Source organism: Lathyrus oleraceus, chromosome 4 (genome assembly GCF_024323335.1).
Source record: "Lathyrus oleraceus cultivar Zhongwan6 chromosome 4, CAAS_Psat_ZW6_1.0, whole genome shotgun sequence".
Classification (NCBI taxonomy): Eukaryota; Viridiplantae; Streptophyta; class Magnoliopsida; order Fabales; family Fabaceae; genus Lathyrus; species Lathyrus oleraceus.
In genome coordinates this window covers 59251696-59265182 of record NC_066582.1, presented here as the reverse complement: position 1 = coordinate 59265182, position 13487 = coordinate 59251696, and the positions used below count along the sequence as shown (strand labels likewise).

Here is a 13487-nt window from a genome sequence, read left to right as displayed (position 1 = left end):
TGAAGACGGTGATTGCAAGACATGATGATACGGGTTCTGATCTAAAGGATATCTTGGAGATTTTGAAGCAAAAATCTTAGGCTCTAGGATTTAGCAAACCCTTTTATTTTGTCTTTTCAGTTGTTTTGAAAGTGTTTTCTCAAATCTGACTCTCTTCTTCTTTGAGTGAATGAAATCTTTCTTCAATATCTTTTCTATTTCCTTAATCTATTTTTGTTCATGACAAAGAGGGGAGTAGATATAGAAGTATTTAAGCACCTAAAGTATGACAACTATTATTCTTGTTTAATTTATGAAGAATTATTATCGTGCTTTAAATGTTTAAATTTAATTAACATGGATAAGACTTAGGTGGAGCTTACAAACCTCACCTTATGGACTTTTAGACTCAGGGGGAGCTTACAAACCTCAGACCCTGAAGTCAACTTATTAATTAAATTAACAATCATTTTTGTTAAAGACTTATGTTTGTCATCATCAAAAAGGGGAAGATTGTTGGAACAAAATTGGTTTATCCCATGTCACTTAGGTTTTGATGATAACAAAGCATTTAAAAATAATTGGGTATACTAATATTTGTTCAGGTATGCAGGACCATAGACTAGAATTTCATCAATAATCCAAGTATTGGTTATGACTATGAACACCTTAAGAGAAGCTTAAAGACCAGAATCTGATGGATCAGAAGTTGAAGACCAGACTATGAAGATGTCAACTTCTGAAAAGGTTAACATCTAAAGGTCAGATTCTTAAGAAGTCATCCTCTGAAGACCAAAATTTGGAGAAGTCTGCTTATGATCATCACAACATGAGCCAGTCAAAGCACAAGGACCAAGGCGACTTTGATGGGTTACTATCAACCTCTAAGCCTACTTTGTCTTGTGAAGACCTAAGCTCTATTTTCTTCATAGAGTCAGCTAAGATGTAACTAATAATTCCTCTTGCAATGAAGGAATTTTAAACAAGCTTTCAATGTTAGTAACCATTTGAAGAAACATCTCAACATCTCTATTCAAGCTTCTCAAAGACTCTATTATGTTGGATATTCAACGAATATTTTCCTTCTCTATTTAAGGAGCTGAAGACTTGGAGAATACACAACCACTGACACTGAAAGAGAAGTTACTATGTCAAAACAAAGCATAAGTGAGCTTAGGATTTATTATCCTTGTATATATTAGAAACCCCTAAGCCTTAAAAGAGTCTATTTTCATTGTATTCTTTCTACACCTCTGATTATATATCAAGTGTATTTTCCCAAACAATCATTTATCTATTAGGTAGGTTGTTAGAAGTCTCTTACTAAGTGTTTGAAAATTTGAAGTATATTTCACTACGCCAAAAACTGGAATAGACAGCGCACCTTAGAGGGCGCTTTATTACAAAAGCTCACTCTAAAGTGAAGCGAAAAAATAAGGAGCGAACAACTGGAATAGACAGCGCACTTTAGAGGGCGCTTTTGTAATAAAGTGCCCTTTAAGGTGAAGCGTAAAAATAAGGAGGAGATAGAGGGACAACAATACAGGGCGCTTTTTAGAAAGCGCCCTCTAAGGTTACCCTTAGAGGGCGCTTTTAAAAAAGCGGTCTAAAAGTCCATGTGCATTTCCAGTTTATAAAGCGCTTTTCGAAAGCCTTAGAGAGCGCTTTCATAAGCGCCCTCTTAGGCCCCCTTTAGAGGGCGCTTTTTTTCCACAAGCGCCCTCTACGGTCCCCTTTAGTAAACATTAAAATTATAACATACTGCGCGTTTTGTTATTTCACTCTCTGTTATTTTTGTTCTTTTTCACGTTAGGGTTCTCACTGCTACGATTTTCGCTACTTCTAAGGCGTTCTCCTTCCACCTCTGTTAGATCTACGACGTTTCCTCCTTCTATTAATTCGTTGTTAGTTGTTCGATTTTGACACCATAGGTATTTTTCTAATCTTCATATTACTTGGTTTCTCTTCTGACGTTCGCTATTGTTCATTTTTGGTTTCATTTTTCTTGGTTCATACATTTATTGAGTATTCTCAACAATAATTATTGTGTTGCAATGCTAGCAATGGAGACTAGGCATTATGGGTTAAATTTCACCAACTGTTCCATTTGTTTCTCGATGTAGAAAAAGGAGGCAGCAATATCTAAAACACCTTCTACCAATCAAAGGTACACTATGCAGCTTATGAGTGTATTTATTCTAGCATACATAGCGTAGCTAGTAACTTAAGAAGTTTAGGTATGGATGTTATTTGATAGAGTAAATTAGAGTCGACTATTCTTCTGTTAGCTTTCAGTTAGACCATTATACAATTCTACATATATATTTTCTAGTCAATGTTTATCTTTTGTAAAAACTATATGATGATATATAACTATGCTACAAATTAGTGCATACCACTAATGCTTAATGCATGGTTCATACATTCTCATGCTATTGAAGTCAGAGATATCTGAAAATGTTGAGAAACTAACTCAATAAACCAAAATTGTTTTGGTTTTGGGTTGTTGTTGGAGACATGAATGCCCTGCACAGAGACTAACTCAATAAAGCAAAATTGTTTTGTCTCATCCCATTTTTGGTTTCTCTTCTGAAATTGTTTTTTGTTTATTCTAATTAGTAATGGATAATACATGGATGTCTTCCAATAGATTGTCGAGAGAGTACGAGAATGGGGTATCAGAATTCGTTAAGTTTGTCGTTGCGCACGCCGAAGACCCCAGTAGAATGATATGTCCTTGCTTGGGTTGTTGTTATGGGAAACGGGTTGACGCAGTTCAGTTGACATTGCATCTAATGAGGCATGGAATTGATCGAAGTTATACATGTTGGAATTTGCATGGTGAGAAAAGTAACGAGAATGTTGAACCGGGGGATTCCTATATTTGGTTGCAAGTGGGTTGAAAATAATAACGGCATTCGAATGGATAAGTCAGAATTTTTGCAAGTGGATCTTAATAGGGTGGGATACAAAGATGAGTCTTTTATTCTAGCCTCTCAAGCTAGACAAGTGTTCTATGTCAATGATCCGAAAAGTACGAAATGATCTATAGTTCTTTTTTCCAACAAAGTAATTGATGAAAACACTGGAGATCAAGGTGATATTGATGTTGAGATTGAATCGTTTACCAGAAATGATCAAGATGAGAATATTATATCAAATGATTCATATATTAGAAATGATCATAATGAGGGTATTTTGATCAATCCAACCGTCTGTGTTGTTAAGAGACATGTAGAACATATTCCAACCAAGAAAAGAAAGAGAACTTAGTGAAAAAGGTACAGGTCAAATGATTTTAATTGTTTTCTTTATTACAGGTAAAATGGCTTTTATTACAGCAAATCGAGTCAGTTGCATCAAAAAAAAGGTATAAACACAATTATATGATATTTATGCATAGAAAATGTTAATTCTTGATCTTATACTTCACCTAACTAATTTTATGATATTTTAGGTTCATGTTATTGATATTGAACAAAAAGAGGTTGTTGCTAAGAAGACTGCGGCTAGCAAAAAAAACATACATCTCAGAGATGCTTTTGCTACTTAGTTTTATTTCTTTTTAAGTTATGAATTGGTTGTATATTTAGAATCTTTAGAAGTTAAACGATTATATATCAGTGGATTGTTGTATATGTATGGATTGTTGTATATAAGGCTTGTTGAATGCAATGTGTGAAAAAGGGCTTCAAATTATACAGTTTTAGGTGTACTGCTTCAATATACAGGTTGTCTAAAATAAATAAATAAATATAGCGTTTTTAAAAAAAAAAATTTAAATAACCACCCACTTTAGAGGACGCTTTCCAAAATAAGCGCCCTCTAAACCCTTTAAATTTCCACTTTAGAGGGCGTTTTCCAGTAAAAGCGCCCTCTAAACCCTTAAAAGTTTCCATTTTAGAGGGCGCTTTCTTTAAAAAGCGCCCTCTAAAGTGGCCCTTAAAGGGCTTAAAGAGCCACTTTAGAGAGCGTTTTCACCAGGAAAAAAAGCGTTGTCTTTACCTATGCCAGCGCCAGATTAGAGGACGCTTTAAAACGCTGTTATAGGCAAAAAAAAAGCGCCCTCTTTTCCCTTATTTGGCGTAGTGTTTCTTGTGTGCTTGGGCATAGAAGTCTCTTTCTCATGTTCTTGAGCATTGGAAGCCTCTTACTTGTGTGCTTGAGCATAAAAGTATTTTACTTTAGTGTTTGAGCATTGAAAGTCTCTTCCTTGTGTGCTTGAGAAAATTATAATCTTGTGTAATTATAGTGAAAATATCTTGTAAAAACAAGGGGTTGGATTATTCTCAAGTTGTGAGAGGAACCAGGATAGCTCTACGTGTCTCTCTTCTTTCTTACATTTCATATTCGCTTCCTACCTATGATTAAATTAGATTATATATAAACTGACCAAGAGTTTTAAAAGAAAGAAAATGTCAACACAATTCAACTTTCATCTTGTGTCTTTCTCACCTTCATGTACCTGCAGACTTTGTCATCATGGAGATGTACGAGGATTCCCAAATCATGATACCCCTAAGTATGCCCTTTCTACCTACAACGGGGGCCATCATTTATGTTAAGAGAGTGGAAGTTAACTTTTGAGGTAGGAGAAAAGAGTTATATTGCCAAAACTTATGAAAAACCTTTCATTAAGGGATTCTTGTTGCTTTGTCGATGTAATCGATGCTTGTGTTCAAGAGAGTGCATCGGAACCTCCTCCAACCGATGAGTTGGAGGTATGTTTGCTTGATAGTGATAAATTAATAAAGAAAATATTGAAACTAAGGGTTATGAGGAAGTATTGGATAAAAGTCTCATTTCCACTAACCAAAACATTGAAGCACTTGTTACACAAATCGGCGAGGTTGAGCAACAAAAACCCCAATTAGAGCTGAAATAAATCCCCAGACACTAAGACATGAATTTTGATAGATTAATGAAAAACAATTTCATCGAAGGATTTTTGGTTCTGATTTTGTTTTGCAACTTTTAAAACAATTTGACTTTCTAGAAACAGTATCCTTTTTTAACGAGGGACTTCATAATGTTATAGATGTAGTTTCTTTGGTTAAATCCCTTTCATGGGAATGGGGCAGATGCTAGGTTTTATGGTGTTTTCCTTTATAGTATGAAAGATTGATTAATAAATCCTCTTATCGATTGTATTCCTTAAAATTTTGAAAATTTTCTCTTCTTCTCTATTGGGTTGAGTACCCTTTATATTCTTTAATAAATCTTTGTTTATATAAAATATAAAAAACTAGGTGTTGATAGCCGCAATCAATAACTTTTTAATGCAAAATTGTTGAATACATGAACTTTTATAAATAAAGTTTTTAAAATCATAAATTTATGCATCTCATAATAATATTATATATTTTTGTAATATTTTTTAGTTAAAGGCTTAATCATAGTTAAATCTTTGTTTATTTCTACAAATCATACAGTTCATATTAATGATATCTCTTATAACAATCATTTTACATTGCAGTGACCAAAATGTATTACAAATTTCAAACATAGAATGCACATTATTAAACCTTAATTTACATCGAGTATAGTTAAAAAATTTGACGAATTAAATTTTGTTGTTAATTAACAATTAAAAAAAAAATCAATAAATCTCAGTGACTTTTTTTTTCTTCTCATGTTTTGAATTAAGATATTTTAATTCTATTTGCCTTCTAAACTCTAAAATGTCCCTATGATAATAAGATACACTTATTGTAGACAAATATTACTTTAAACATGATGGTGTAATCTTATTGGTGGTGCCACTTAGGTAGATGTTGATATATAATTCTAACTTTAACAACACGTACCATCAATTTAATTACTTGCATCTTTAGACCTTTCCAAAGGATGTTGATCATGTTTCTTATCCATACTCATTTCAACTGCCTCAAGAGCCATCTCAGCATCCATTACCATTCAAATTAATACAAGTTAAGATTAACTACTTAAGATTGATTTTGTCTCAAATTTGCAATAAAATTAGTGATTCTATAATCCAATTAACTTAGACCCCACATTTCCATAGCCGACCGGCTTTAATTATCATCATTTACATGTCACATTGAACAAGACATATACAACTCACATCATTATAAGAATATTAATTTTCATAAACATATTAATAATCTCAAATTATAAGAAGTTAAAGAGAAATTATATATGATTTTGTAATATTTTTATTTATTTATTATGGATAAAATAAAAATTTAAAGATTTTAAAGATGAAATGATAATAAATAATAGAGTATATTGAAAAAAAAATTATTAATATTGTGAAATATTTTATAATTAAAAAAAAATTGACAAAATAACTTATAATTTGAGATAGAGGAAGTAACTCACAGAAATCGTCACTGATTTGTTTAGAATTGAAAATAATCGATGAAGTGAGGAAGTAATGTCTTGTTGCAATAGATTTAGATTTTTGATGCGGTGGACAAGTGAATGACCTGTAAAATTAGCATTCTAACATTCAAATTAGTAAAAAAATAAGGCATAAGATAAGATTGAGAGTGTATTTAAATGTCTGAAATGAAACGTTTTATTCTTTATATAATAAAAGCGTTTAAAATCGTCTATGTAAGATGAAACAAATTGTGCGGAAAGCTGTTAAATTTAACTAGATGATGATCAATACATTTGAAGAACATAATTGTCTGATCTTAAAAAAGGAATGATGAATTATGTGTTTAATATTTTATCAGTTGACAACGCTTTTAAATTTTACTTTGAATAAAGAATCCGATATTTTTTACCAAAATATTAATAATATATCTAACTCGCTATATATATATATATATATATATATATATATATATATATATATATATATATATATATATATATATATATATATATATATATATATAATATGTGTGACTAGGCGCACTTGTTGCACATGTATATATATATTGACATATCTATACATACATATATAAGGATTCTAACTCTTCAATTCTCTGAATCAAATTTATTCAAGAGAGTGAAATGGTGGACAACAACATTGGAGGAAGTTCTTTTGATAACGAAAATGGTGGCATTAAGGAGCAAGATCGGTTGTTACCAATAGCAAATGTTGGGAGGATAATGAAGCAGATATTACCACAGAATGCAAAGATCTCAAAGGAATCAAAAGAAACAATGCAAGAGTGTGTTTCAGAGTTCATAAGCTTTGTGACAAGTGAGGCATCAGAGAAATGCAGGAAGGAAAGAAGAAAGACAGTGAATGGTGATGATATCTGTTGGGCTTTAGCTACACTTGGGTTTGATGATTATGCTGAACCAATGAGAAGGTATTTGCATAGATATAGAGAATTAGAGGTTGATAGAACACCAACCTCTAATAATATTGTTCAAGATAGAGGAAATTAATTCAACTTGGTGTGGTAGAACTAAAAATTAGTTGTTTTGTTTGTTGTTAATTACTAGTACATCTTAATCTTACTTAATCTTAATTACATGTACCTTTGGTTTATGCAATCAGCATGTTTGAGTTGATTTGTTAAACTTGAGATCCCTTAATGACTTGTCTTTTTTTATGAAATGAAAGTGTTGAACCTTCATCTTAGATTAGCATTTCTGGCAATTTAACATGACGAAACAAATAAAGATCATATTTAACTATTGTTTATTGTTTAAATCTCTGACAAATATTTTATGAAATACTATTTAACTAAGGATTAATTATGATAAATTTTAGTTCATGTGTAATAGATGACAAACGGACATGTCAGATCCATGTAGATTCTTATCGTAAAAGTTAGTAAAAAATGAGATAAATGGAGAGAATATAATTGAAAGTGTGAGTCTAAAACATTGACTCGTTCTGAAAAAAATACGAGATTGGGGCGGAGCGGATCCATGAGCACTGTACCATATTTTTTAAAGCTTAAAATTTTAAAAATATATATCTAAGTGTTTATGCTCGCAAATGTCCAGAAAAAAAACGGAACGTGACGGACAAATTTGAAAGTGAAATCCTAAAATCTTATCCCACCCGATAAAAAATATGTATAAAATAAACGTATAAGACAAGCCAGATCCGTTTTGCCACCTTAAATAATCCGAATTCAAATATCACATTATTAGATAAGAGACTATATTCAAACACATTGAGAATTATATTCAAAATGTCTATTGTTAATTGTCAATGCATAACTCCAAAAGAATGGAGCCAAAATAAGTGGAGTTTACAATACAAGCTCTATAGATTCATTGTACTAACCAGATCATATAGATTGAGTCTTTCACTCACCAAATTAGATTATGAAAGCATGTATTACTTTTTTAGTGTGATGACATGGTTGATGACAAGAGCAAGTGTTCTTGCCATGTGTCTGTTAGCCAAGTGGTTGCCTTAGAATGCACGCAACACATTTGAAGTAACACGTGTCAATGTGCCTGCGGAGTATACAATAACTTAAGTCAACTAATAGTGGATTAAGCACTAATCTTTATTTTACTGGAATTCATTAAGCACTAATCTTCTCAATCAATATGTAATGCATTCCAATCAGGACCACAACACACCATGCGGATGCACAATCAACTTTATGAGCAGTGTAAGTCATCATAATTATAAAGTTAAGATTGTGTATTAGAGCATTTCTCAATATTATTTGTAAAGAAATCTATTTTGAATTTTTTACTCCATTAATAAGTTAAATTAATTTTTGGGTGAAACATTTAATAAGTTAAATTTTTTACTCAATTAATAAGTTAAATTAATTATGTCAACATGTATAAGCTTGAGCAAATTCCTCACTCAACTCCTGAGCTTAAATCATTTGAAAAACATGATTCTTCACGAAGTTGATATAAAAGGTTGATTGACGATATCTCTTTTACTATATCTTATTTTGCCATTAAATTTAAGCCTCTAAATCAGAAATGCTCAAATCGAAGATGTCAATGTTATGGATATTTAATATCAACATCTTATTTCTTAATATAGGTGCCTTGGTGATGAGACTGTTTCTCCCATCTTTGATGAATATTATAACAATATTCTAAATGTTGGTTTGAATTTGTTGAGATATTAAATATAATTCAAGTTGAGTTGTGTGACGCAGGTCCAAAGTTAATTAGGATTTAGAGTTTGTTATTTAGTTTGTTATTTTACTTAGCATTTAAGATATTTAGGTGTATATAAATAGACACTTTGTAATTCAGTATTATAATTCAATTCAATAATACAATTTTTATTTCCTTATTCTTTCTTTCTCTCCTCACTAAAAGAGCCTCAAACATTAACAAATTGGTATCTAGAGTTCTAGTTAGATTCTTGATCGTGTTTTCAAGAACCACACGTCAGAGATCGTGTTTTCAGAATCGTGGGTTGTTGTTGATCAATCGTTGCAAAGATGAATGGTAGCGAAAATTTACAAAACTCCCTTCCAACTTGACGGCAAGAATTGGCTTCGATGGAGAAAACAGATGCAATCTCTATTTGACTTTCATGAAACACTAGAAGTGGTTACTAATGGTGTTCATGCGGTTGGAGAAGATGCAACTGACGCATAGAGAACCACTCACAAGGATACCAAGAAGAAGGATTGCAATGCGGCGTTTTACATCCAAACAGCGACTGATACGACTAATTTCAACATAATCCCTCATGTTGAATCGACGAATGAGGCATGGGACATTCTTGCCAAGTACTATGAAGGAGACGAGAAAGTCAAGGTTGTCAAGTTGCAAACTTTGCGATGACAATATAAAAATTGTTGTCGATGGGAGAAGACGAAAAGATTGCATGATATGTATCGAATGTGCATAAATTTTTCCATCTCTTGAAGGAGTATGGCGAAACCCTAACTAATAAGATGATAGTTGAGAAGGTAATGTGTACGTTGACCTCTCACTTTGAACACGTTATCATAACTATTCAAGTATCCAACAATCTTGAAACCCTGAAACTGGAAGATTTAGTTGGTTCGTTGGAGGCACATGAGATTAGGATTGTCGAAAGGAAAGGAGTTCAAGAATCAATACAAGAAGTCTTGGTCGAATCCTCACAAGAATAAGGTCAATGATAGAGCTTCTGAATCCTCAAAAAGAGGAGAAGGAAATTCCTATCAGAAAGACAAAGAAGAGAAAAAAAGGTATGCAATGTTATAACTATGGAAAGTAGGGTCACTTAGCCAAGCATTATTGGTACCGGAAATACAAGGGATCGACAAAAGGAAAGGATGAAGGAGAGAACCTTGCACGTCAAAATTTAGATGCTTCTGATGATATGGTGGTTATGGCTGCAGTTTCAGATGACCATGTCGAATCCAAGATCTAGTTCCTCGACTCAGGCTGCTTGAATCACATGACTGGTCGAAAAGCATGGTTAGTAGATTTTTACGAGTCAAAGAATAGCAAGGTCAAACTTGTTGATAATAGCTCGTTGCAAGATGAAGATACTAGCAACATAGTTATTCAAAGGAGTAATAGAGCGAAAGCCTTGATCAAAGATATACTTTATGTCCCTAGAATGAAGTGTAATCTACTAAGTGTTAGACAACTGGTCGAAAAGGGGTTCTCAGTGGTTATGAAAGATGGAGCCTTAAAACTTTTCAACATCTAGAATAATTTGGTCTTAAAATCTCCTCTGTCAAAGAATAGAACATTTAAGACCATGATCAGTTTACTGAGGTACATTGTATGAAAACAGTTGTCGACCATAACAATAGTTGGTTGTGGCATCTGAGGTTTGGCCATCTGAATTTTAGGTCGCTCAATCAACTAATCACTCAAGATATGGTAATTGATATACCAAGTCTTGAGATATCCGACATACTCTAGGAAGGTTGTTTAGTCAAAAAGCAGTCCATGAAGTCTTTCATTTTGACTAAGCCAATGAGATCCTCCTACATACTCGAAGTTGTACATTCAGACGTATGTGATCCTTTTGAGGAGCATACCATTGATGGAAATAGGTATTTTGTTTCGTTTGTCGATTAGTTTAGTAGAAAGTTATGGATCTATGTGATCAAGAAAAAGGATGAAGTATTCAAAAATGTTAAAGAGATTAAAGATGCTTGTCGAAAACCAAAGTGAAAAGAAGATCAAGGTGTTGCGAACAGATAGAGGTGGCGAATACACATCCAAGATATTTGAAGCATTATATGTAGAACATGGTGTTAATCATGAGGTAATTGCTCCTTATACTCCTCAACATAATGGAATAGAAGAGAGAAGAAACATAACCATATTGGACATGGCGAGATGCATGCTGAAGCAGAAGAATTTGCCAAAATCCTTATGGGGTGAAGTTGTTTCAACTATTGTTTATATACTGAACAAGTTCCCTACCAATAAGTTGAAGAACAAGGTTTCTGAAGAAGTGTGGAGTGACAAACAACCATCAGTGAGTCATCTGAAGGTGTTTGGCTTTATGTGTTACAAGCATGTTCCTGATGTAAGAAAAAGGAAGCTTGATGACAAGAGTGAACGTATGATTTTGGTAGGATATCATAAGACTGAAGCATACAGGTTGTTTGATCCAATTAATCATAAGATTATGATTAGTCGAGACATTGTGACTGAAGAAAATTCCTCCTAGGATTGGAATTTTAGTAATGCAATTGACAAGCCATTGATGAGCTATGATTTCGACGAAGCAAGTAATGATGTCGAAGTCGAAGATATTGTCGATGTTCCAATTAAAGTCGAAGTTATTGCTGACATACCTGACACATTTGAAATCGAAGAGATTATGGCTAGCACAAGTCAGAGACCTCAAAGAACTAGAGCTCGTCCAGCAAGACTTCAAGACTATGAAGTGGTTGGTGATGATGAAGTCACAATAAATGGAGAACTAGTTAATTATGATTTGCTTGCAGGTGTTGAACCAATCAACTATAGTGGGGCTTTAAAGAATATGAATTGGAAGTATGTTATGGTTGAAGAGTTACAAGCAATCGAAAGAAACAACACATGGGAGTTGGTCAAATTGCCAGTACATACAAAAGCTATCAAAGTAAAGTGGGTGTTCAAGTTGAAGCATAATGTTGATGGATCGATAGCAAGACATAAGGCGAGATTAGTAGCTCAGGGATTTTTTAGCGAACAGGACTCGACTACTCTGAAGTCTTTGCACCTGTCGCATGATTGGAAACTGTTCGACTAGTGGTAGCCTTGGCATGTAAGCAAGGTTGGTCGACATCAAGTGAAGCACAATTGGCCGATATTTTCACCAAAGGATTGAAGATCGGCAGGTTCCTAAAGTTGAGAAAGAAATTACGAATAGTTCAGATCGATAATGATTAGTCTGTTTCAACAGCTTGGATTATAGGAGGTATGTTGAGATATTAGATACAATCTAAGTTGAATTGTGTGGCCTAAGCCCAAAACTAATTAGGGTCTAGGGTTTGTTACTTTGTTTGTTACTTTACTTAGTATTCAAGTCACTTAGATTTATATAATTAGAAACTTTGTAACTCAGTATTATAATTCAATTCAATAATATAATTCTTACTTCCTTATTATCTCTTTCTCTCCTTACTAAAAGTGCCTCAAGCACTAACAGGATTCAAAATAATGTTCTTCATATTTGAAATATAGTAAACATATGAAACAAATTATTGTCTTTCACATTTTAAATGTATTAAGATATCACATTTGTCTTTTATTGGAATTTTAGAATTATCATCAAATGAGACATTGTCACTTATTGATTCATTAAGTTCCATAAACATAATCATTTTTCTGGCATATGGATGATTACACATGTGTCAAAGCACCAATAATTTTATGATTTTCCTTCCTTACTTATCTATGCTAGTGTCGTCACCGGGGTTTAACGCGGATAACAAAATCTGGACCGTCGTCTTGTTTAAAGATAAAACAGAAGTTTTGCCACCGAATTTTATTTATGTGCCTTTATTGGAGAGGCGAGGGGAAATAGTCAATAAAACCCTCAAAAAGGTAAGCGCACAGGAAGCGCTAAAAAGGGATATGGTATCGGTCTCGCAACCGAGATTAGTGTTCGGAAGTCGATTACGCAAGGGGAGGGTATTAGCACTCTTCACGTCCATGGTACTCCATAGGAACCATTAGGGTTGATTTTATGTACGCGAGAATTTATCTCGTCATTATTTATTTTTCAAAAGAATGTGTGTGAGAGAGAGGGGTTTTGGTTTTTTATTATGGTGCTCGCCAAGGATTGTGGCCATTGTGCCTACGTATCACTCATTCGGAGATGAGAAATCAGAGCTCTATAGTTCGGAGTAGAAAATGTTTGTGTGTTGGTTGATTATACCTTTGAGAAAAGGGTTTTCGAGTTGAGGCCCTAAGGCACAAAAATTAGGTTTGATGGGTTGTGTTGATTTTACCTTAAACAAGGGTTTATCGAAAGAGTTTGTGATTAGATTGCACTAAAGTCTAAGGGCAGAGGTGAATATTCTAGACAACAAGCCAAGCATCTTGCGCCCAAAATAATCAGAGTGAGGGTAGGAATGCTCCATTCTCACTCATTCTTCACCACTTAAGACTTGTGGCACACAATACTAATCGTAGTT

At 33.3% G+C, this 13487-nt stretch overlaps 1 protein-coding gene across 1 annotated transcript; it reads left to right on the top strand.

Annotated features, from left to right (window-relative positions):
- Window positions 1-6885: 6885 nt before the first annotated feature.
- Window positions 6886-7538, top strand: LOC127135157 (nuclear transcription factor Y subunit B-5). The gene has a single exon (XM_051061948.1). It carries the CDS (start codon window positions 6967-6969, stop codon window positions 7348-7350), a length of 384 nt encoding a protein of 127 aa, XP_050917905.1. The 5' UTR covers window positions 6886-6966; the 3' UTR covers window positions 7351-7538.
- The last annotated feature ends 5949 nt before the right edge of the window (window positions 7539-13487 follow it).

Coding starts and splice junctions, on each gene's coding strand:
- LOC127135157 (XM_051061948.1), top strand. CDS start 6,967: ATGGTGGACAACAACATTGGAGGAAGTTCTTTTGATAACGAAAATGGT.